The following is a 25,532-nucleotide window of genomic DNA, read 5'->3' as shown; positions in this document are numbered from 1 at the left end:
ATAGGATAGAGGGGCTCGCTCCAGCGAAACCTGTATCCGGTTTACATCCAAACCACTGCTATTCATTAACCTCGCATAAGGGGATTGAAACAGGCCCCGGGAGGACCTTTAGAGATTCCTGGTGTGCCCTGAAGGTTTGGGGACATAATTTCGAAAATTAAATTAAGCAACAAATACACGTCGCTGATCGTCTTTTCACCAACATAATGGACCGGAGTTGTGCTGTGTAATTGCACGAAAATTTGCTCCGGAATTGGTTTAGCTGGTGCAATGATGAGCCTCCGTTCATACAAATAAAAGTTCTCCAGTTCAGTGAATCGATACAAATTAGAAACAATTTTGGGCGAAAAATGCCAATTCCCAGCAATCGAGGCCAATTGACCAGCCGTCCTTTGTGTCGAATGCCATTAATTCAACATACGAACCGTCTTGCAGGGAATGTGGGCCTAGGGTTTCTTGGAATTATTCGGCCAGAACATTCCGGAGAAAACAGTACGCAGGCCCGGTTGCAAACAAGGGGCACTGGCACACCATCGAAAGCGAATTGTTTACTTCGCAGCAAGGCGCTGCGAAGATGCTGCTTGCGATCGGCAGCTGGACACGACGTGGGCTGCCGATATTGTAACAAGGCAGATCGATTGTGTTGGCAGAGCTGTGTTCAGAGCCAAATTGAAACGGAATCTATGCTATTAGTTACTTAAACGATGCTCTGCATCGATCGTTAATGAATAATGAAGTTCAAATTCTGCACAGCTTTAACATCTCACTGTCGCTTTTCGCTCCTCATTTGATTTCTGATGTTCATTCTGGATCATTAATTTGACCAATTGGGTCTGGCTTATTTAATCAGAGGCCGAGTAAAGATTTACGATTTAAAGTTTGAATAATTAAAAAGGAAAAGGAGGAAAAAAGGTTCTTTTAAATCTTTTACAAAATATCTTCGTTCGGATCTCCTCGAATAGAAAACCTTCGAAGGTTTATTGATAGAAAAGAATTGATGAAAGTGCTTCACAAACTCTAACAAGAATCGAAATTTGTACTTTAACTAAAAGTATTCCCTGCCTTTCGTCGTGAAACTCAAAGGCATCCAATCCCAACGATGGCTTCCGTTGCTGTGCCTGAGGGCATGAAAGCAATCCACACTATCCTGTCGCATTAGTCGAGAGGATTGTGAGCTCGCGCTTGAGCTGGAGCCGTTCAGCAGCAGCAGCAGCAGCAGCAGCAGCGATTGCGATGAACACGTGGTAATACTCTTTACTGCCCGCAGCCAATCCTCCAGCGGGAACCAGCATTAGCACCACCACTACACGCTGCCAGGTGCATAAATTACCCAAAACTGGAGCCAGCTTAACAATCCTGAAATGGCACCGGATCCCGGGCATCATATAATCCTTTCCCCACTCGCAACACAAACCCTTCTCAACTAAAACAATGGAATTCTAAGCTCGCGCCAACCTCGCCTACTACCAACTGCCCGGACCAGCGCTTAGCAAACTTAGCGCAGCGCGTGTGCCAAAGACTCCCAGAGCCTCATAACTTCCCGAGCTAAGAGGAAGCTAATTGTTTCACTCCCTAACTGGGAATACTCTGAGCCACGGGATCTGTGCCTGCGCCCGTGCCACGCATGACAAGTTTCGCGAGAATTAAATTCACCGCGAATAATTATGTTCACATCACTGGGCAGACGACTTGCGGAGCTTGCAAATCCGTGGCTCCCATCCGCGCGGTGGTTCGGTGACGACAACGGCAACGGAACATCGGACCGACTCTCTCGGTGTGGGTGTGCGTGTCCCCTCCGGCAGGTGTGCGCTACGTGTGGTGTGGTGGCCAAGTTCCTGTCTTTCGCCAAAAATATCCGACCATCATTAATGTCACACGCGACAGCCACCAGGCACTGACTGCGGCACACAACGAGCTAGCGGGCTGGTACGGAAATGGAATTAGCTGGATGAGCTGTCGTAAGCCAGCGAGTGACATTCGCTACGACGAGCGAAGTTGATTTGTGGAAATCAAACATAATTCCGTCATTTCCGCGAGGGGACCGAGGGGTTTTCGGGCGGCACGTCACGAGACAACAAAGTCTTCACGTCGAGATAAAACACCGTCGGAAAAACAACGAAAAAGCGCCCAAAACTTTACTCCACAAAAGCAACTGGCGGCGGTTCCCACTTCCGGCGTGTGCTTGTGTGTGACGCACTCCAGCAATGCGGCAAAAAGCGGGAAGGAAAAGCGATAAACACCGTTTAGCGAGAGAGTGGCAGTAACATTACGATCAAGCAATTTGCTCCCTCCATTTAGAGTTTCTACTGCCTCGAGACCCTCGACCCCTGGCCTCACACGACTTTCCGCAAAGAGCTTCTCGGGGGTAAGGGGGAAAAGAAATAAAATCCGCCGAAGCCGGAGCGGAAGTCATAATTCGAATACAAGAAAGGTATAGCCTGGAGTGGTGGCCAGCAAGGGGGGCTAGGCAATTGAATATTTTAGGGAAAAGGCTACACAAACACACATAGGCACACTTACACACTGCGGTAAAATCCGATCGCTTGGGAGTAATTTATGCGCCCGCGAGTGGTGGCAGGGACTGCAGGCGAACAGATAAAAAGCTGACCGGTTAAAGCCCTGTGAGCCCACCGAGGTACTACTGCTGCAGCAATGCACACTTATGCGCCGTATTTCCGTGGAACGCCGCTCGGATTCTCGGTATAATTTGTCCGGCACGTGTTCGACGCTTAACAGCCTGCAACAGCTGCTACACCGGCCGGTTAGGGGGAGCATTCGGAATTATTCATGCGCGTGCAGAGCGCCACTATGGCCCCGGTGGTCCATCCGATGCACTGGAAGTCGAATTCCAGCGGTTTTTTATTCGGTTTGTTTTCTGTGACTTTGAATGTGCAATGGTGGAACGGAGGTAAAACCACTGCTTGGTTTGCAATTTCGATTCCGAACACAAACTTGGAAGTTATTAATATTATGAAAATTATCTTGGGAAAACATTTAATTGCTTTTCCCGGGTACGAGTTTAGGTTCGTTTGGCAGAATTGCAGCTGTTGCCAATAGCCTAGTAGCCGCTACTGGAAATGCGGCAGCATTATTAAAATAATTGGCTCTCGGCGTTGGGACTGGGAGCACTTTGCATAGCTAATACCTCGCCAGACAGCAGCCACTTCCTGTTCCGCAGTAAAAGTAGAAGTGGTGCTTTGACTCCATCCTTGGTCCGATTCCCATCATTCGTCGGCTAGTGATGAAGGGACACCGACAGGATACGCCCGGAACACACAAACTATCGTCAAGCTAAAGTGGTGAAACTAGTTAATAGTGCCCGAGTGCCCGGAAGTGATTGATGAAAAACGGGCGATCGGGACGAAGGCTCGTTTAAATATTCATTGGCCATCCATGGGTCGCTCACGTGCTGAGAAAAAACGACCGGAACGCCACCCATTAATGCTTGTTCCAGGAACACTCTTGAGGATGGAACTAGGGGAAAGCCAAAAAACTTTGATGAGCAATCTCTGGAGATTGCCCGCCAGTAACCACTCCAATCCAATTGCGACCGAGCCCTACCGGGAAGAGACTTTGCCGAACCAAGTGGTCCCGAAGTGGAATTTGGTGCGGCCGACCGTAAGCCCTTTTTCCGTTCACCCAAAAACTCCTTCAAGAAAAAGCCATCGTCTTCCTCATCTCGGTTTACAGCATCCCCTGCTCGTCATCATCACCGTCATCATCATCATCATCATCATCATCACCATCGTGAGGTCGTTCGGGGAGGGCGAGGGATTTTTGGGTGGATGCCGAGGAGAAACTTGAGGTATAATGAGTTAATAGGGGGCTTAGTGGTACTTTTGTGGTTCCGGAGTTTGGGGGTCCGGCCCCATTTTTTTTCTCGCTCCCTTTCTCGCCAAGGACCTACACTTTGGGCACTTGAGTGACTTCTGAGACATGCGGAAGGCCGAGGGCCAATAATCAATTTCCGCTGACTTGCGGTTTCCAGCGATTTGATCGACGACGAAGGTTCTCTGCTTCTCTTCCGTGAAAAAGTGGAGTCCGTACCGCACACCCGATACGTCGATTAAGGGCGGGGCGGGGCAACAATGTATAAAAAGCATCCAAGAGACAAGGATCTTTTCAGGGCGCCCTCTCACTTCGAACCGATAAAAGACCACTCGAACGGCTGCTGCTGCTGCTACGCTGCTCCAGTGCTTTGCATGACAAAGACGTTCGTTCCCGAGCCCGAGGATGCTGGAAAGACAAACGCCCTCGTCATGCCCCCCGGGAGGGGTGAAAGCGCTTTAAGCGGATTAAAAACATGTTTACTGGCTTCCAGTTCTGCGCTTCAGCCGCACGATTACCATTCTTTTGGGCCGCGAGAGGGTCGGGAATATAGCAAGAAAATAATTAAGCGACATGTCGAACCGGAAAATGGATCCACGATCAGCTCGAAATCAGCGCATCGCAAAGGCCGACCGTCTCCAGGATGATTAATCACTTCGCTGAACCCTTGTCGGTGACAAAACGCTGGTTAATTAGCTTCGAGCTGTGTTCGGGCCGGATTATTTAACGGAAACGGTTTTGGGATGACTTAGCCAAAGGACACGCCATTCCCGATTTTGAAAACATGCAACTTCTTCAGTGCCTTTTTTTTCAACCAAAAGAAAAGAATTCTCCTGATGGTTGTCTTGAGCGAACAAGCAATTCATGGCACTCGGTGTACACCGCGCTGCCATCGCCAGTCCCCGGGCTCGGTCTCGGATGTGAAGTGGTTCTTCTGTTTGTCTTTTGCTCCTCTATTCAGAAGTGAATGGAAGCACCATGGTGGCCATGGTGCCACAAAAAGGGCTGGATATCGAATGCACTTGCGGAATGGAATGCCACGTAATAATAGCCTCGCACACTCGCTCGCTCGCTCGCTTCACCGAATATGTCCGAACGAGAACACGCGCTCCGGGGGGACAGTGACGACAGCTGGAAGGAAAACATTGAGTTCTGCCAGTCTTCATGTTCTTTGTCAAAGCCAGCGCGAGCGCCAACCCGCCCCATATCCGCCATGTTTTTTTTATGGTCTCGAACGAGCATAAACGTAAAGCAACACCGTTATACGACCGGCGGGGACGAACAAGGACGACGAAGATGACACCGATCGTGACGAGCAGCGCATTGAGACATGGAGGAAACGGAATTGTGCGCCCGGCCGGAATGCTCGCGATATGAAACGCGTCCGCTGTTGTTTGAGTTGTAAGCTTACTGACGCGCAGACTGGCTTTTACGACTCCATACACAGAGAGAGAGAGAGAGAAGCGAACACACATTCCGCTCCTGCGCCGTGGAATGTCCGTGTTCCGGATTATATATTGCTCCGCGACACTCCATCATCACTCGTTCGCCCGCTCGCTTGCTCGCTCAGTGAAGCAGCTTTTGAAATTGATTTTTGTGCCCCAAGAACGCCCCGTCGGAATCGGTCAAATCGTACAAATGGTACTTTCGGGAAGTTACAATGTACTGTACCAGGATTTAGTGCCGGTGCATTGTGTTGTTCGCCAACGAGAAGCGCAAGAAACAGAACCCAGAATCCCGAGAAGTGATGGAGTGTCCAGGAGGAGCGTTTTGTTCGCTTCCAATATCTCGCCCGTGACACTTGGCTAGCCTTGCGTGCAGCGTAGCACAAAAGTGCACCGTCGCTTTTGTTTCCCCTTTCTACTGCCGGGCTGCGAGCTGCTCCTAAGCTGCTGCATTCTTTAGCCGCTATGGAATGGCATGGCCGGTATGGCCGGCTCCTGTAGCGCTCCTAGTCGGTGTGCAATTATTGTTCGGTGAAAAGCTGCCAGGTGCATCATCATCGCTGCTTAACGGATGAACCATTGGCACCGGCTCCGGCGCACCGCTCCGGTGCTCTTTGCTTGGCGCCCGATGACAATGGTGGCCCGGCCCGTAGCCTGGCGCATTCCGAGAAAGTTTCGGAATTGAATTTCACAAAAATGATGAAAAAAAAAAATGAGTGGCAACCCCTCGGTGCAACGAGGTCGGGGCTTTATCGTCGCCATTAGTGGCTTCTTTTGAGGAATGCCGGTACCGGCGAGAGAGGCGTACCACCAGAGTGGTGAAAGAAATGCCCTTGCTCAAATCCGCCCAGACAAGCCAGTCAGTGCTTGACTATGACGTTGCTGCGTTACTCCGAAAGCTTCTGGGAATCGCGCTGGATGATATTAGGTTCCCGCGATCCTCGTCTAGTGAAGAGAAGGACACACATACCCACATACATGGAGAGAGACTCACTGTGGCACTTACACTTAATGTACTGTTCGTTCCGCGCGATGACTTTTTCGGCGTTTTTGCGCGCCAAAAAGAACCACTCGGACGTGTTGCCCAGGTAGTGGTACTCCAGGGCGAGATCCTTGACGAGCGAGGCCCCCTGATCGGGCGGTGGTAGACGGTAGGCGAACGGGCAGAACAGACCCCGCTTGGCCGGATGCTGGTTCCAGTCGAAGCAGTTACCACCGGCGAAGATGTCGTCGTCGAACTCGACCATCGACAGGACGGACGCATGCAACAGGTGCTCCGATGCTTGCACGTCCGCCGACGAGAATTTGAAAATTCTGAAAAGAAACAACAGAGAGTGAGAGTGAGAGTGAGAAAGAACGAGAGAGAGAGAGAGGGGGAGAGGAGTGGCGTGGAGGGAAATCTAATTAACTTTTGGCTAGTCGATGGTGCTGATGCCGAGGGAACTTTTACGCTGCACTTGACGTCGTTCGGTTTTGTCCACGTCTGTCCTGACAAGGCATTCCAAGACCAGGTGATTCAAGAGGAGGTGGTTGGGGTGTCTGCCAAGCTAATAAAGTTGCCCTGACAGTTGGTTAAGCTGGAACACCTTTCTTCGCTGTTTTGTTGTTGTATCGTTATTGGAAACAACTTCAACGGAGGACCAGTGGGAGCAGGAGCAGGAGGAGGAAGGACTCATCAAAAGTGTGTTTCCGACTGTAAAATGGTCGTCGTCGTCGTCTCGATGTTGTTTGTCTGTCTGTTTTAGTACGAAAAGGGCCCGCTTCTCCCGCTGGGCATCTTTCTCATTAATCATCGGAAAAAAGTGATGCTCGACTCTTCTGGAATGCTGAAAACTTTGCTTTGCCGGAAAATCTTCAGAACCTTTGGACCATCTCCTTAATTAGCAGCATCTCCTCCCCATGCGCCACTCTCTTTTTTGAGGGGGGGGGGGAGGTCATCCCCTGGAAAGAAACCTCAAACTCATCGTTCCAGTCATTGTTGCGAGTGGAATGGAAAAGTGGACGAAAGATAAATCACAAAAGATAGGTCCCGCAAGTGGGAAAACTTGTCCCCATTGAGCGGACCTAAGTCTCGAGGAACGGTCGGACGTTCATCCCCCCGAATGCCGCCCCACCTCCCGCCGAGATGCTAAATCAAGACAAATTTATTAACATTTCACCGGTGGCCGCCCGTCCTTTGCTTCCACGTTCCATGACTTCTTGGCCCAAAATGAGAAGAAATTTGTTGACTAATAGTGCCAGGCCAGGCCAGTGTACCAGACAACCAGTGCCAGGAGAGCCAGTTGGTCAAGTGATGAATTTGGGGTTTTTGGGTGGCAAACGATGTAAAGGTTGTCCCCCCGGGGGTGGAAGACCGTTCCATCACCATCTTCACCGGTATCTTCGTCATCATCATCATCATCATCATCATCACTATGTTGATCAGCCACGTTGTGGCACGACCAGACCGTCAATTCATTATCCTGAAAGCCACGGATTTCACGTCACGTCGGTGTGAAAAGGGACGGACCGTGGACAGTCCCGTGTTACCCCCTTTCCTCGACTTCGATAAAGGCAGCAGCAGCAGCAGCTGTGGCTGCACCTTTACCGATAGGCATCTTCGATGATTGATTACCGTATACTTAGCGAATCAATTTGCAACACTCGGAGGCGTTTAATCGCTTCCACGTCTTCCTCCCACGTCGGAATGACCAAAATAGAAAAGGGAGGGAGGGGAGGGGGAGGAGGGGATGTTTTGTGGTGGAGGAAAATTAGCTCCACCATTAGGCGGGTCGGAGTGTCTTCGGAGCATCTTGACGCCAGCTCGCCATTGCTCGCTCCTTTTCAATGCAGAACAAACAATGTGCGCCGCCCATGACATCATGCGATGTCACGTTCCCCCGGCGACCAAACAACCGTTCATCTTCAGCTCTGCACACATGCTTGGTGTCACCCTGAGTCACCGTTATTGAAAGGAACTTTCCGAAGCCGAAGCCAACCACTCACTCCGCAAACCAATCCGATTAGGAGATGGAGGGCTGGAGAGAGAGAGAGAGAGAGAGCGCAAAGTCAGCGGCCGACGTACCTTCCACGAATTTTGGCCACAAATTTATGGGATTTCTTTAGCATAATTTCCCACCCATCGAGAGCAGATGGAACGGTTCCCAGAGATGCTTCGACACGGGGGCGGGGCCGATGGAAGAGTTTCAATTTAACTAAAAGGAATCTATTTTTATGACTGCATCGCATTGACTGGTTGGAGCTGCTTTCGAAGCTAATTTGCATCGCTGGATTGAGGTCAAAGGTGTCCTGGGGATCAGCTAAGTCGCTCAGTGTTACACTGTGAGAAGAGCAAACGCACTCGCTGCTGATTGCAAATGCCACGCAGTGTATGTGGATGTGTGCTTGCCTTGTTTGTTTGTTTGAGCTTAAGCTTCTGCTGCTGCTGATGGTCGAGCTGAGCTTGGTGAATGGGGGCGAAGTATTAATTTACTCTGCTCAAACAGATATTCTGCTCACCAGTCAGTCAGTGCTCGGGCTAGGTGTAGCTTATTGTTGTGGCAACTTCCACCCCTCACTCCCTGAAACTCAAAAGCCAATGCCCGCTGTGAACGATGTTTGATGTTGTTGATTGCCGAGCGCTTAAACCAACTGTAAATTAGAGTGCATAACACGGTAAACAATCGTTGCCATTGCTGCTGCTGCTGGTAGAAGCCACCTTGAGGGCTGGTGGTGGGATGATATGGTACACCAGTCCCTTCTCCTTGGTGCTGCTGCTCCTACAGCTCATCTCGCATGCTCATTATGTTTTAATGACCTTTTTCCAGCAATTGTTTTGCAGCATAAATGCTGGAACCCAGTTGCACTCACCGGTCAGTGGATGTCGAACAATAAATTACCAGCTTTACGTTCCAGCACACCGGCGCATGTGTGTGCTCGTGTGTCTGCGTGTGCATTTACAACATGCAAACTACAAAAAGCGAGCAAATGGAGGTCCCGAAATGCTCGGTCATTCTAAATGCACCCAGCAGCGGAGTAGATGGATGGGCGGAAGTGCAGCAAAACTTACTGTAAACAGCGGTGCGTGACACTCCCTCGCTCACACGATCGTCTGGCTTTTTGTTCCTGCTGCCGTTGTTGCTGCTAACTTGTGTACACAATTTCTCGGTAAACCGGACCTTGGTTCTTTTGCGCCACCCACGTGGAATCCCCTCTCAAATGCCCATTTGCGGAGAAGCAACCCAACGTGCAGAGTTACGAATCCAATGCTGGGGTTCCATTGTCTGGCAGGTATATCTTGCAATAATTCTGCTGCCCAGATCCAAGCAGACCCCGGCAGACGAACGTACCCGGCAGTAAAGGATGCGACCGGATGTAACGACACTTCCCATTGCATTGTTCTTTCCTGCTGTGCTGCTGCTGCTGCGAGACTTTCCGGGGGCATCCGACCGCTAGTACGATTTTTATCCGCATTTAATAATAACTGCGGGGAATTTAGCGTTTACTGTGCGCGGACGAAAGGATGGTGAGAATGCTTGGGATGCAGCGGTCTTGCGGGGTGTGGTCAACGGAGCATAAGTTTACTCAGCTTTTGTGTGGCTTTCTATGCGCATGTGTATGTGTGGCCAAGGGGTGCCGGAAGGATAAATGGATGCTCAGCTGCCATTGTGTCGGTTCCAGTCAGTAGCATTCTCGGAAGGCCGACCAGAGCGGGAAATGGTTGGAGATTTGTGTTTGATGAATAAGTGTTTTGGGAACGGCGCCGACCACCCAACACCGGCGGCTTTGTTTAGACTCTTCCTCTTTGCTGACTTTACTTCTTTTTACTTTAGCCGTTTGGCTTTCTACTTATTACGTATTCCGCAAAGCTGCGGTAAAGCAAAGCCACGAATGAATGGAAATCATTGCTAGTGGCGGACAGTTAAAAAAACCGCTTGGGCAACATGTCATTGACAATCCGATTACGCCACGCGGAGGATAGGAATACAACTGTTTGACATTTAGTTGTACCGATTTGTTATAAATTTGTATTTTTCTTGATAATTTGGATTTGGCTCATAATTTGGAGGCAAATGGCTTTATGAAATTTGCTTTTTCCCACTCAGGGCCCAACCGGCACCGGAAATGCGAAATGATGTCGCTTCGTTGTCGAAACTGGATGATGGAGGCGCCAGGTAACCGGTAAAATTTCAGGGGTTTTTAAAGGTTTTCAGGGGTTTGTAATATTCATTTAAATGGCTAAATTACGCAGGAATTCCAAATTCCATTGTGTGGTGAATTTTGATAAGTTGAAAAAATGTTTCTTCATTAAATTTGTCGAACACTACTGTCAGATGTGTTGCAAATATATTACCAACTTAGAGTTTGAGACCCCAAGTCTTCCTAGTAAAAAAAAAACCCATAGTCTAGAGTATTGCATCCTACACATTGTCTTAATTTGTACCACACCACAACTAAACGAGATTGAACTGCAATCCACTGTATTTCAATTAGAATCAACCGACCAAATCAAGGTGCTAGTCCTTGTTGTGTCTATCTTGCAAATACTGCGTGCAACCCACACAAAGCTTGAAGTAGTTCTGCAACACCCACCAGTCTGCCGTACGCTGGTATCGCTAGCAATCCTTCAAAAGTGCCCCTTAACCTCAAGAAACCTTCGGCATCGTACAGTGCACAAACTGTTTGCTGAAAGGAATTCTCACTCAGCACTAGGTGGTGGTGTTTGTCTACTGATTCCTTCCGTCTACCGACTGTGCTTAACCGCTACTGGCAATCAGCATAAACAAATGTGCCGAACCCGAACACATCTTCCGAGCCATTGCAACAACAGCAAGAGGGCCGCCGCCTCCATTCAATCCATACTTCATTGTGTTCGATCCAACACACATGTCGATCGATCATCGTTTCGATGGCCTTCCCAACTCCCCCTGGCTCGACTCAGGCCTGTTCAAGCGTGGTTAATTAATTGAAGGCACTCACAGGCAATTAACGTCAGGTGGAACAAGCAATTTACCCAAAACCTTCTTCACCTCGCTCCGCCAGTCCGCCCTTCGAATGCTCATTATGATGGTGAAGGAGTGTGCGACTAATGTGTCGTCGTACGGGACCTCGGGATCCTTCCTCAATTTCCCCAAAACTTCGAGTGCGAGACAGCCCAGACCCACACACGGCGCACATGTCAGCACGGCGCGCCCTATGCTTGAGTCAGTTTGAATGAATTCGCCTTTCAATTTCACCCTGGCAGTCTCCATTAGCGTCTTCCAAGAAAGGCCCTTTTTTCGGCCTGGAGTGGTGGGACCTGGAGTAGGACGGTGGAGTCAAGGGCAACTGGCAGTTGTACTCAGCAAGAAGCCCAAGAAGCAAAGATGCGACGAAGAACCGTGCGGCATATGGAAACGTCAGAACTTTCGTTCGCTTTCGACTTGGTGCCAATTCGAGCGAGCAGCCAAACAAGAGTCTGACTCTTCCGCTTCCCTTTCCACAACCAACACACACCCCCACGCATAGACACACCGAAAAGCGAAGGAAGATTAAATGGTACTTGACTGGCTGGCGGGTAGACGATGTTACAGGTGCCTACTACGACACTGCGCCATACAGCACACTTCGATCTGCTTGTGCTGCTGGCGCACTCTTCTTCTGTTCTGCTCGGTCATACTTGAACGGTTCGGCAATCGAGTGTGCCATGCCAGCAGCTTGCCAGGAGCTTTCCGATCTGGAACCGGAACCGGATGAATGGCACTTCTTCTTTGCTCTCTCATTTGCTTCTTTCTTTGTCGTCGGACCGGTTCTGCTGTGGCCAAAACAGAAGCAGCATCTCGAGAGCTCGTCTCGAGCTTCTCCGGTACTTCTTTTCGGCGAACAGCAGATGGGGTCTGAGAGTCTGACTTTCTTCAGATTCGAAAGTGATCGAGTCTGACGTATTTCAATTACGAGCGGCAATCAAATTTAACGGCTTCGTACGGCCACCCCATAAGCCAACGCTATGCGCGGAAAATGCGGTGATGCCGGCAACTTAATGACATTTACTAGCAGGTGGTCTAATCCAGCTGAACTGGTCAGCAGGTTTTATGAAGAAAATCTCGACTTGCTCACATGTTACAGAAAACAATATCGAGCGTTAGTTTGTTGGAACCGAATCCTAATCAGTCAGTCGTCGGAATGGTTGTGTTTTGTCTGGCTTTCTATCTTCCAGCGTACTTTATGCTAAAACAACACTTCTACTTACACAACCAGCGAGGGAGGGCCTTCTTCGCAAAACCGCAAAAATAGAGCATCACGGCCAATGCTCACAGGCTCGATCCGTCTGATACTTGGTTCTGGGTATTTTTCAAAAATCGTCCTCCAACCCACTCACACCCACCTACAAACTTGCAGGCGTAACGAGATGGTGACCCGGAGAGAACCAAATCTCCCCAAAAAGAAACCGCGGCCGGTGACCGGCTACTTGTTTTGCAAACGACACCTTGATTAAGTCTCGGACTCCACTCGAGGGTGAGAATTGGTTCGCCCTCCGCGGGAGAGAACACTCACCTGGTCAGCATGTTGGCCCGATTGACGGCTATTTCTGCCTCGACGCGAAACCGATCCTGGGCGTACCGGTCGACGACACCTTCGCCAAGGTTGAGCGCCGTACCGGCGGTACAGTTCGCCCCGAGCAGATGCTGACTTTCGACGATCTGCAGGAACTGGGTAACCACGTCCCGGCCCTTCATCAAGTTACGCCGGTTGTTCCGGCTCGTCTCGTCCAGCTCGCGCAGATCCGCCTCCTCCATGTGGAAGATGTTGTTCACGTCCGCGTCAGCATCGCCTTCATCGATGGTGGCACCATCCTCATCCACTGGAAGGTCCAACTCCGGCTCCAACTCCTCGGCGCTAGTGCCCCGGTCCTGCAGTACCGGATCATCATCCTGGGGAGTTTCTTCACCCTCCAGCTGCTCCATCTCCACCAGCCGGTCCGTGGTGCGACGTGGTTCGAGTGCCACGTCAGCGACTGATGATGGAGGAGACTCCTCACCGGCTTCATCATTGGCATAATCGACCACCGGCCCCGGCCAGTAGTGATGTTCTACCGCTTTCGGCCAGTTCTGGGGCCGTGGGGCGTGCTGCTGAATGCCAAACACACGACTGCTGGCCCGGGCGGTGTCGATTTCATCGGGTGTCGTTCCCACCCGCGATGAGCCTGATGATGGCCTGTCGATGAGTCCACCGACGATCTCGGTGGTGCTCGGTCTAATCGATTGCCGTTCCTCTTCCAAACGATTGGCTCCATTAGCGTTGGGTGGTTCGCCGTCCACCTCCGGGTGGACTCGGGGTCGGGGACGCCGGAACGGAACCAGCTCAATTTTCACCTCGTCCAGGTTCCGGTGTGACTTCAGGTACTCCAGGCCCTTGTCAACCGTCCGGCGTATGTTTTCCATTATCTCCTTCTTGATGAGCTTACCGCGCGGTTTCGACGTGGTGGTTGGTGGTGGTGCGATGCCGACTCGCGATGACAACCCAGTCGCCCCAGCGACGCCATCACTGACCGGACCAGCCGTCCGCAGTGCATTAAGCGTACCGTAGCGCAGGTTCTCGAAATCACTCAACTCAATCATACGCTCCAGCTCTTCGGATTCATTAAACTGAATCGTGAGCCGCGTCCCGTCCTCGCCACTGTTGGCCACGGTGCCGGGATTCCGGCGTGCTCCGATGGCTCCGGCCGGAACCGTCGTTTCGTTCGCTGTCGTCGGTTCATCGCTAGCAGCGGCAACGGCACCGGCACCGGCACCACTCCCGCTGCCACTTCCGCTGCCACCGACATCGTAGTCCAGGAGGGTAAAGTTGTCGAACACCTGGAGGCCCCACCGGATGTGGTCCTTCTCGCTCGAGTGGCGTACACGCGACCGGCCATGCCGGATGATCAGATACTCGGAGCTGGAGGCCAGACCGCTCGCCACCAGGCAGCAGCAGACGGAGCACGCGAGCAGTAGGCGCTGGCATAACATTGTCGCTGTGGGCCGTGCAGTCGTCCCACACGACGCAGCGCCGACGCGCTTTACCTGCGGCCACTCACCGGTCCGACACTCATTCAAGGACAGGGAGGGTTGCTTGTTTACACTACTTCCAAATCGCCCTTTCGCCTCGCAGGGTGGTTTTCTTTTTCTTTGTTTTTTCTTTTCGCGTCCTCTAACTCGACCGCTAACAACCACTCTTACATCACCACCGCACCCGCAGCCTCCTACGTGACCAGGAACTGTGCTGTTCGTGTTCGAAGCAACAACAACAACAACAACCACTTCTACGGCAGTAACCACCGGGCTGACGCTCCTTCCGGGCACTTGCAACCAACAACAACATAACTAGCGGTGACTCCTGATGAACCGTTCGTTATCCACGCCGATCATGGCGCTGGTTGGCTGCTTCCTGTTGGCTTAACCAATTAGTCGACCAACACTTTCACCTTTACAGTATGCAGAATCGATGGGCACACGCGCTCGCTCTCACTTGCTTCAGTGGTCACGTCGGATATCAATTAATCAGAGGATTCACTTATACCCGTCGCGGTGCGTCGCGCGTTACACCGAACGGACGGAACACACACCGTACACTCACGCCACACGCCACGCCTGCTGCGGTTCGTTGTCGTCCTTGGTTGATCGATTTTTCATCACGATGCACTCGGTGTCGGTGGTTTGGCGTGGCCAACGCTGATCCCAACGCGGTTCGTGCACGGTATCGAAGCTCTGGCAGAGGCAGAGCTCCGTTGGAGGTGTTTGAGCGCGGATAGGACGATGGTTCCTGAGTGGCCTTGGGGTTCCTGTAGGATACAGCGAAAGGGAGAGAGAGAGAGAAGTGGAAAAAAAGAATGATTTATTTAGGATCAATGTCTTCGCCTTCCTCGCTTAACGCTCTACTCGAGTTGGCGAGGGCCGCCTGACGACTTAATTGGAATTGAGGGACCATTGGCCTCGATATCGTGCAGAAGGCGACCGATCGTATCGATTCGAAGCATCTGACACAGAATCGAAGCCCATTCGAGCTTAACTTTCACTGTTCGAACACTCTATTAAGGCAATTCTTAATACACCCACAACCTGCTCTGTAGAGGGTGGATCCATGGTTCCGGGCGGGGGTAGCCAATCAACCATCTCACCTTCAAAACATATCAACCCGGTGGCTGGCACACTCTGGAGCCACGCTTCACAAGTGTGCCGGAAATCACATTATGCTGTCTTCCTTCCCTTTTTCCCACCATCACGCCGGGAGCTATGATTACATTTCCCGGACCAACGACCCAAAATGGCCATGGTCGTTGGGCCCGTGGTGCCTGTCGGCCTGTCAGTTCGCCTTTGCTCGCTGTTTCGATCGACAAGCGTGGTGGGGTGGCACAGAAAGCAGCGGAAGAGAGGGCAGTGTGTTTTCCGTGTGAGCTGCACCGGAACTGTGGAGTTTCGACAGAACCGAACCGTACCGTGGGATACCCGGAAGTTCAGGAGGTACGTTCGCTTTGGCGTCGTGCGTGCTGTCGAATGGTAGAATATTTGAAGTAAATTGGGTGTTTTGTAGGATGATTTCCATCATTTGTCGGTAACACACGCGCATTATGATCATTCATAAACGACGTTTCCCGGTGCCGTTACCAAAGGCCTTTCGTTGAATAAAAGATACTTCCATTGAATACCATTCTGCGTACAAATCCTTCAGAAAAACTTAAAGTGCGCCATGAAAAGGTATAATCATTGCTAACATAGACTGCCTTTCCCTGTACCTAACTCTACGGTTAAGCATCTTGCTAATGGACACGATACCAGCTTCCTTGTCGTCGCATTTGCTCGGATCGTTTTCTCGGAGGCAGAGCCAATCGAATGCACCCGAAGAGTAGAATGTACTGACCGCGAGCAACGAGGAATGCCGTCCAGCATTCGTATTTCGATCCAGGATCCAATGCCATCGTATCGATTGCAGAGTAAATAAAAATAGGATTATTGCACCGTGAGCCAAAACGGATGCACTTCTGCAGCTCGGAAATGGTGAAAAAAAGAATCGAGTTTCAATTCCTTTCCATCGCGGAAACCTCGTGGAAAGCGAACGAGAGAAGGAAGCGAGAAAACAAACGAAGAGCCAAGCTGGTCGAGCTACTGCGGTGCTGTCGGTGAATCGGAAACAAACAGCGCAAAAGGAATTGACCGTAACCGAGACGAACAGACAAAGGCAGCATGGAGGGGGGGGGGGGGGGGTGAGAGACAGTGGATGCACTGAGCACTCCCCCGGAGGAAGCAAGCCCGCCGGAAGTAATAATAGAGAATCGATTTTCTCTCAGCCTGGCAGCTGCAGCTAAAAACTAGGACCCGGCACTCGTTTGTCGGTCTAGTTCCCGTGTCTGGCAAGGAAGCGATAGGAACACATTGATGAGCCCCGTGGGGCCGCGCTGGGTTTGCATATCGTTTGCACAAGTCCGGGAACAAAGTCTGGGAGTTTGCCCGGAGGAAGCTCTCGGAAGTGTGGCCGACAACAAAACCGTTACTACCCATTAGCGATATTGGTGACAGACCGACAGGACCGGCTCGTTCGTTCGTTCGTTCGTTCGTTCGCTTTCTCCAGGACGGTCGTCGATGGTTCCACCAACACCGTGGCGGGCGCTTGGAGAAGTTCCAGTTCGTTTGGTGATGAATCAATATTAACGAGGGCGCTTCGGTTGCAGGTTGTTTGCGGAATACAATTTCTCCATTTTGAGAGCTGGAGCGTTCGTAAAACGAATGTTCAATTTACGCAAAACTTCAAACACAGCACCAGATGGTTCGTCTATATTTAGAGACTCCCTCGGTGGGAGGCAATCACAATTTGTGGCGCTGGAGGGCAATAGTATTCCCTGGGCCATTCATAACATTTACAGAAATGAAGCGCGTTATTTAAGCTTTTCGTATAGTCTTGTTCTTTTGTTTCGTGTTCTCCAAGGATTTGCCATTTTGTGACATTCAAAGAAGAGTGTAAGAAGAGTAAAAATACGAGGCAAGACTAAGAATAAAAAATGGCAAAAGTCCCCGGAACAGTCTTTCCATTACCACGCATGGTTTGCAGCCACTTTCAGACCTCTTTCCCTGAACGTACTATTACGAAACTAATACGTCCATTTAGTGTACCACCTGCTATCCGAATGCTTTATGGTAATGAGCGAGATCGTGACTGGCGCCTTTTTACTCTCTGAACTGATCCCTAATCGCTCGCTCCCCTCAAGGACCAGCAACTGGGCAAAGTGAAAACGATCGATGATGGGATCCAATGCCCCAATGATGAACTCATAATAAGCTAAGGGGTCACCCTCTGAGGGAAATCCCAGTAGGTGGCTCCATCGCCCAAGGCAGGCAAAGTTTAGTTTCATTAAATTTTAATTATCTTTCTTCGTTCTGCTCGACCATTCTTTTGGGACGACGTCACCATCACCACCATACCGAGGCTTCTGCTTCTGTCACCAAGCGGACGAGACGCCACGAGCCACGAGGAGAAGCCGGACAGACGCTCGGGCGTCCTTCGAGCCCAGACACGGAAACCGCAGAAAGTGGAAAGCGCGAAAAACCCAACGAGGGGAATGTAATATCAAGAGAAACAGCAATTTATTGGCCTTCAAGACGCGACCACGCGGAGGCCAGGGCAGAACCTGGCATCCAACGAACCACAGACCATCACCCCGTTCTGGCAGCATGAATTGAAGGTGCGGAGTGTGCTGGTTGTGGTGGTGGTGGTGAAAAGCGGTTGAGTTGACGCTTGAAATGAGGAAAATTAATCTTTCTCCCTCGACCGAGCGGACCCCTTCGAACATTCCGGGCCGTGCTGTGAACCGAGATTGACGATGGGTAAACATGGTGAAATCAGTTTTCTCGAGAGAGAGAGAGAGAGAGATCCCTCAAACACTAGACGGTGGATAGTGGTGTGAGTGATCTCAAGCAACAACAACCTCTACCAAGCGCACCTGGTATGGTGCCTGGTTTTTCCTCCGTTCAAAGGTGACACCGTTGATGGGCCTCACCATCACGATGAGTTTGTGACGGGGACCTTGTGGCGGACTTAGTTTTCATCGTAAACCTCCACTCCGTGGACCGCCACAGATACGGCATGCAATACAAACAATGTGAAACGATTACGAGTTTCCATTACGAGAATAAATAATGATTTCTCCAATTTTATGACTCTCAACTTTTATAGCTTTTTGAGCAAATTTCGCGAACGTCGCGACCTGCCAGGTTCCGAGCAGCTCGGCCAAGCGGACACACTGGAATGTCTATTAACATTGTAGCTGCATACGCAGTTGAGTTCTATAAAAACACAAAAACATGACTCTAGATGCTACAGGTCATCATACCGTGCTATCACCGTGCAGTCGACACGAGATATGAAGTCAGTCAGCTCATCCCGGACCTGATAATACTGTTGTCTGATTTTGGTAGACAAACAGCACTCTGTCGAGGACTCTGTCAGATAAACAGCTCACTGCACAAAACGGCCTCTCCTTGGTTGCCCTTGGTTTCCGTTCCGAGATGAGGGTGCTCCCGGTGCTCTTAAATCATTGCCCGTCGCCATAGGGCACCTAGGGCAGAGCAGGATCCCTGCGTTGCCGACACAACACTGAAATGATCCTCATCCCGAACAGCAACACAGCGGTCTTCGTCACGTAGCACTAGGAAAACACATCCCGCTTCCTAATGCTAGTTCCCTCAGCTTCATATTTAGCATAATGTTTAGCTACACGCACACAAACACACAGTAATGTCGCTGGCCGTACAATCCGGATTCAGGGCGAAACCTCGAGATGGCTGCTCTTTGTCAGGCTGGTTGGTTAGAGTCGGTAGAGTGGCGGATCCGAGATTAATGTTCCCGCCTTATTGCCACGACCGCAGGCAATGTTGATTGTGGATTTCCTGGAACGCATTCCCACAGCAAAGCAAAGGGCGACCGTCTACTCGTCCGCTCGTCTGGCATTCGCTCACCGGCTGCCCGAAGCGATTGTGTCGTCAATCAGAATAAACACATTTCTCTGGAGTGCGTCTGTGTCTGGGTGTGTGTTGTTGGAGTCCGTATTCTCTGTCTGGATGACTGAATGGCCTGGGGGCGATGAAATTAATTTGCTTATTTCATCATATTTCCCCCTCCAGACGCTCCCTCTCCCAGCCACACACATACGAGGGCATAGACAAGCAGAAACATCCGAACGATGATGAAGGTTGCATCGCCAGGCTGGAGTATGCGGACCGTCAAGGTACGATCCTGGTTTGTATCTGTTCTTAGAAGTCAAGGTGCATATTGGAGGGTGAGTCAACAAGGACAAACAGGCAAATAGGCTGACTGTAATTCCATTTTCTGTTCAATTGAATTTTGATTTACAGAATTCCCCCTTCGAGAGAGCGAGCGAGCGATTTCGATTTCGATGGCAGATTGGCAGTGAACAAAGCAAAGTACTGACTCCTGCTGCTGCTGCTGCTGCTGCTGCCAAGGACCACCTGTTGAGCCAGTGCACTAGAAAAGACCAACATTTAAAGCGATGACTCGTTAAGAACTTTCGTCGCCCACGGCCACACGCGCCGCATGGAAAATGGAAAAATAATGTTCCCTCTTTCTCGGTGTCCGTCGCACACGAGCCAAGTGAGATTCAATCAAACTAAACTCATTAGACACTTTGAAGGCGACTTTGTTGCGTCGAGTGGGCTCCGCTAATTAAATTATGTCAATTTATGTTGATTCTCATTTTTATTGCCCCCCCCCCCTCCTTCCCTCCAGGTAAGGCCGTTTCAAGCGACTCGACGTTGGAAAAGTTCGCTTTTCTCCGGTGGCTACGGAGCGGAAAAGCTGAAGCAAAACGCGTGTGCCAGGCAGCCGCATCTTGCCCTTCGTTTTCCTGGAAAAATGTTCGCTTTTTATTACGCCAACGCACAGGCGATGGCTGGCACACACGTGAATGACACTGAGTTTGGTGAGGAGGATGAATTTCTCGAACGATTCCAGGAATCCACATGGAGCGGCGAAACAATGGTTTGCCTGTTTTTGCAACGCCTTTGAATGTGTTATTGTAACAATTAATAGGAAACAAAGTTGCTGGCAGCAGCTCATAATGCTTATTAATGTTGGATCCACACAACCAAGCTCATGCTGCGAGCAAGCTGCTTGCTGCTCTTCGTAGGGCACCGAGCGCATCTCGACCTGGGATCAGGACCTGTTTGTGAGAAAGACGTACCAACACGCTGAGGTTGCAACCCCCAGATGCTCTACCAGAGTGAGTGGCTTTTAATGTACAACCATCGCCGTTGCACGGCATCGCCATACGAGGGAAAGTACGTACGGTGCCCGTTTTCGTAGCGAATGGAACAAGTTCTGAGCTTATTTTGAAAACTGGAGCATACTCGCTGGAATGTGCCTTTCCTTTGCAAAGCTGCTCTCCTCTTAACTGATGATAATGATTCGTAATGGTATTATAGTTTGCAGAAGAAAAGCGGCAGGCGAACACCACACACTCTGCACACTCTTTTCCAGCTAGTGCCAAGTCAGGTGCCAGGTGGAAGGTCCTCCACTTCAGGAGATCGGGCGAACGTCGGGGAGCTCATGTGTATCACAAGTTTGTGGATTGAATTCGTTCGCGTTAGTGGCAGTAGGTATAAGTGGGGGGCGGGGGTGGTTTTGAGCATTCTTAAGCAGCATGCATTAATGTTAATGCTGCTAGTTCCATGGATTGGTACATTTCATAATGAGACACTTTCTACGAATGAGTATCGCACAACGGCTGCTGTTGTGGCTTTTCTAACAATTTAGAAAAGCATTACAGTGGCTGTTGGGTTCTTCGTGGATGTAGGAACACCCAACCATGCCTGAAATCACTCGCTACAGCTCTGTGGTTTTATCATTTTCAATATTGCAGTGTGCTCGAGTTGGTGTAGGATGTTGTATAAAACGTTTCCTGGACTCCAAAATGGAATAAATCGTTCCAAGAAGTTGACAAAACCGAATTACATCAATTCGAAATTTTTAGTTTGTTGCTAACGGATGATATTGTTCAAGAAGCAAGCGCGTCAACTGTTTAAAAACTTATTTTGCTAGACATACACATCTCAGGCATCTCCGCGTACTTGAATGTTTCAGAAACTTTCCCTTGATTCCCGAGTGTAAAGTTGCTCCCCGGGAGCACCATCGGACGAGCACTGCCTACCCAGTAACACAGCTGATAAGGCATCAAAACTTAAACTACTTGGCGTTTCTAGGAAAGTTTACGACCTCCTCCCAAGTACGGTAGCACCAGGGCCCTTTGGTGTCGTGCCCATGTTCGCCTGGGGCCCGTGTGTCAGCGCTATTGCTTTGCCTATTCAACACCTTCAACACTTTGCAACATACGGCCTACGATTTGGTCCCTTTTGGCATCTTACGGCATGCTAGCTGGCTGGCGCGTGGCTGGTGATAAGAATGTGCCGAAAATGGCGTCCCCGGCGAAAGGAAGGACGTGTGAAGAGAAGATGAAGATAGTGGTGGCGTGTATGGTTGGTTGTTAGTAAAGCAAAGGCCGTCCCTAGATTAGTGGAACATGCATACAAATAGCTACAAAATTGAAATATCTCCATACATGATGTGCCACTTCGCTCCCCGTTTTCCCTCGGTCGGTCGTTTGCTCCTCGTTGGATGCCACGATCGATCGATAGCCGGCGAATGGTGGCAGCGTAGCTTCCCATCATCATGCTCGATCATGATGTGAAAGCAAATCCCTGACGAGGAATAATTTTCAACACGTGTTCATCTGTACTCCCTCTGCCCTTTCCCCTTTCCTTGTCATCTGAATTGCAAAACCAGGAGGCAGGCAGGCTTTCGGAGGATAAGAAGCCGATGACAACGTCCCCGTCGCTAGAAGAGCCAAAGATTTATGCTCGGAACGCGTATTGTCTTGCGGAGACGCCCTGGCCGGGAAGGAAGGTGACAGAAAGGGGAGCGGAAGATGGAACATTCCCGTACAATAAAAATCCATCCATCCCTTGCGTCCGCCATTTTCATGTCCTCTTTTCAACACCATCTTGGGTTTTCGAGGTTTACGGGTTCGGAATACGGAATTCTAAGCCATCGAGGACGACCAAATTCGGTCAGCGTCGTTGTCGATGTCGTCGAAACCTTCCAACCCTCGGAGAAACCCAAGCGTTTTAGCTGGCAACGGGCCGTGTGGCCTTCGGAGAGAGATGAAATCAAAAACCGATTCCCACTGATAGCACTATTTGGGGCGGGGATTTGGCATCCTAGCAGGTTTCGCTTCCAGCCCATCGTGACCGTGGTCGCGGCGCAGTTTCGCAGCTCGAAAATCGAATCTCTTCTCCCTTCCTTCCCTCTCGTGCTCAGCTGTGCTGGAGCCCGCTGGGATGTGAAAACCATTGTGCAAACACATAAACACAACACAGAACAGAACGTGGCCACCGTTGGGCAGCTCGGACGATCGCCGCATAATGACGATTTGTTATTTGATTCCGAACATGAAGCAACACGATCAAAAAAGCGAATCGCTAAAATCGGTAAACAGAACGGCAACGGAAAGGCCTTCGGTAGCACGGTAGCATGGTCAGCAGCGTGCGGAGCGAAACTGGAAGCGAAGCGAAACGGGGAAACGAAAACATAATGACAATTGTCTCATGTGGCCGATTGAGCCAGCCAGAGGGCCAGAAATGAGCAACAGTCGGTCACCAGATCAGCACCACTTCCGGGATGGACCACAGATCGAGCTCGTGCCGTTTTGATTTCTTTTTGGCCAACGAACGACCTCATCGGAAAGCTTTAGCCTCCGGGGGCCCGGCGTATCCGAGAGGGCACCATGTTTGTCGAATGAAATTGATTTCACTCCCATTCCACCCGGGAGCTCGATCCGTTTCGTTTACTCAACGTCGAACCTGCCGGAATCGGGAGCAGCAGCAGCATGTTGTGTTGCCAACAGGGCGAACTGAACCGTGGCAGAATCGATGGCAAAAGTAAATAGGAACCCGAATGGAAAAATAAGGTTTCATCTCCTCTGCCGCTGTACGGCCCTTTCGGGAATCCTAATCCATCCACCATCATCACCACCGATCACCAAGTGTGCGTGCAGGCGTGGTGTTCATCATCAAACGGACCGGCGGATGCGTATGAGTAAAAAATGGATAAACGAAAAAAAGGAACAGAAGGAGGAGGAGAAATCCATTCCGGCCCTTGCTCGTGATCTGTTGGAATTCCGCTATTTACTTATTTCGGGATTCGTGGATAAAACGCACCATCACGCTTCGTACAAACAAACGGAGAACATTTCCGAAACACTGCCAAAGACTTTGACGTTGCGTTCGACTTCATCAATTCCTGATGGCGTAGATTGAGAGCTCGGGCGAGTGAATCATTACAATGTTGCATTACAGAATGAGATCCAATTAGCGTTAGCGATGGGACACGGCTTAATTACTGCAATGATCGGTCACATTTTCCCTTTTTTCGTTTTATTTTTGCACCGCCTGGCACGAGCACTCCCAGCAGTAATTGGTACAATCAGCACAGACCACTCCCGTTGCGTCCTTAAACGTGACGAACCGGCAAAGGAACCGGCCAAAAAAAGGGACGATCTGTGATGACACGCTCGCATGCTGTGACACCTGGTGCCCGCGAGCGGCGAAGACATTGTAGCAATGCTGGAAGGGGCAAAAAAATTGGAAAGGGAAAAAAAGAGGGGGCCCAAAATGGATTCCCTCCGTCCGGCCCGTTATGTGCTCGTACGGTTCCCACGGTTTGGTCTCTTTCTACCTCGTTCCGAACCACCTCGTTTCGATCTCACGCTCGGGCCAGGACTATTAAGTCCCCAACATTCCAATCGTTCCACAATTCGAATCCCGGGCGGTGACAGGGCTAGGGCATTGATTTATGTTCGCTTCTCGGTACTCGATAATGAACGTAATCATGGGACGTGCCATCCACGGGTTCGGGGCCCCACGAGTGGATCGGGCTTTTAGGGAAATTGATTCAAATTACTATGCATTACGGGCGTGTGAGTGCCATCGTCGAAAAGGAGGGAGTGAGAGCGAAAATCTTCCCTGTTCATTTAATATTATTCAAACCCGAAAAGGGGTTCGAATCGGATCGAACATTGGATTGAAATGTTTGTGCCTCGAACACGCACACACATGCTCTGACTTGTCACCTTAAAGCATAAGCGTTACACTCTGCCCCCAGAGGGCACCGGTGCGCTCTCTTTAAAGTGAAGCTTGAGCTTGACATTCTACTCTGCATGAGCCGTCCGAACGCTGAACCACTAATTGGTAACGAGAGACGTTCGTACTGCCTACAGCTGCTCTCGCTGTGGTCGCCATGAAACACGATACATACGATTGGTGCCCAGGATGGTCAGGAAACCTACGCTACGCTCGGGACCCTGAACTGTCCTTGTGCCGACGGAATCGTCCTGCAAATTATAAGCATGGATTAGCATGGTACTAGCGCATCGGGAGCTTCGGGATGCAAGCCTCGATGGTTGGCTGTCTCAACCAACACCAACAGCCGGTGGTTGTGTTTGCATTTTAAATTTTCACCGAAACATGGTCCAACGATCGCGATTCGCTTGCTGTTTGTTTAACAAAACAACGACCACTGGGCTGCAGCATGGAAAGAAAGGCTTCTGGAACGAATCATCCATAGTAATTTATGCAGAAAACAAACGTCCGCAAATTGATGTTGATTTAGTGAAGCAGTGAAATGGAAAGAATCGATTTTTTCCGATCCCATTCTATGCTGTCGTGTTGGTCAACAAAATATTTAAAAATATTTCACAAAAATGATCGTCCCTAATTGTGCCACCAGCTGGAATATGGCTTCACTTTTCACCACGAACTGTAACCCAGATGCTCCCACGGAATGGTGGTGCCACTCAGCTCAACCAGGATTCACAGAACCAGCGACCAACGTACGGCGAAGCCCGTTCGCGCAAGTAATCCACCGTAATTGGCCCATCGATGTTCGGGTTCGGGGCACTTTCTGGTGTCCCATTATCGAATGTATGCATATTGCGAGGGTGACCTCCACTCCAGGGCGTGGCAGCGCGGCGCTGATGGTATTAGCATAGCCGGAACGCCAAAAATAGTGCCAACCAAAATGGGATGCAAAAATGCTAATTTACCGCCCTTTGTGTATGCGTCACACAACAATAGTGTGTGTATGTGTAGGTGTGCATGGTTGTATTGTGGGTATGTAAATGTAGCTAGATCCATGACACAGCAAGATGCGCCGTATCGATACAGGCGACATCCCGAATTTGACTTGCAAAGTGATCCATAACGC

At 50.3% G+C, this 25,532-nt stretch overlaps 1 protein-coding gene and 1 long non-coding RNA gene across 2 annotated transcripts in view; both read right to left on the bottom strand.

Moving 5' to 3' along the window:
- LOC126576727 (uncharacterized) overlaps positions 1–14,414 on the bottom strand; it is a 39,163-nt gene extending 24,749 nt beyond the window's left edge. Inside the window, exons 1-2 of the mRNA XM_050238031.1 lie at positions 12,786–14,414; positions 6,280–6,587 (exon numbers count right to left, since the gene is read on the bottom strand). Coding sequence (XP_050093988.1) covers positions 6,280–6,587; positions 12,786–14,239 — 1,762 coding nt within the window. The 5' untranslated portion in view covers positions 14,240–14,414. The remainder of the gene's footprint in view (positions 1–6,279; positions 6,588–12,785) is intronic.
- A 98-nt stretch (positions 14,415–14,512) lies between these two features.
- The window catches only part of LOC126576476 (uncharacterized), a 36,452-nt gene continuing 25,432 nt past the window's right edge, over positions 14,513–25,532 (bottom strand). Inside the window, exon 3 of the long non-coding RNA XR_007608303.1 lies at positions 14,513–15,051. This is a non-coding gene — a long non-coding RNA (uncharacterized LOC126576476). The remainder of the gene's footprint in view (positions 15,052–25,532) is intronic.

Source organism: Anopheles aquasalis, chromosome 3 (genome assembly GCF_943734665.1).
Source record: "Anopheles aquasalis chromosome 3, idAnoAquaMG_Q_19, whole genome shotgun sequence".
In the NCBI taxonomy this organism is placed as follows: domain Eukaryota; kingdom Metazoa; phylum Arthropoda; class Insecta; order Diptera; family Culicidae; genus Anopheles; species Anopheles aquasalis.
Note: the sequence above shows the minus strand (reverse complement) of the source record. Positions and strands in the feature narration are given on the sequence as shown.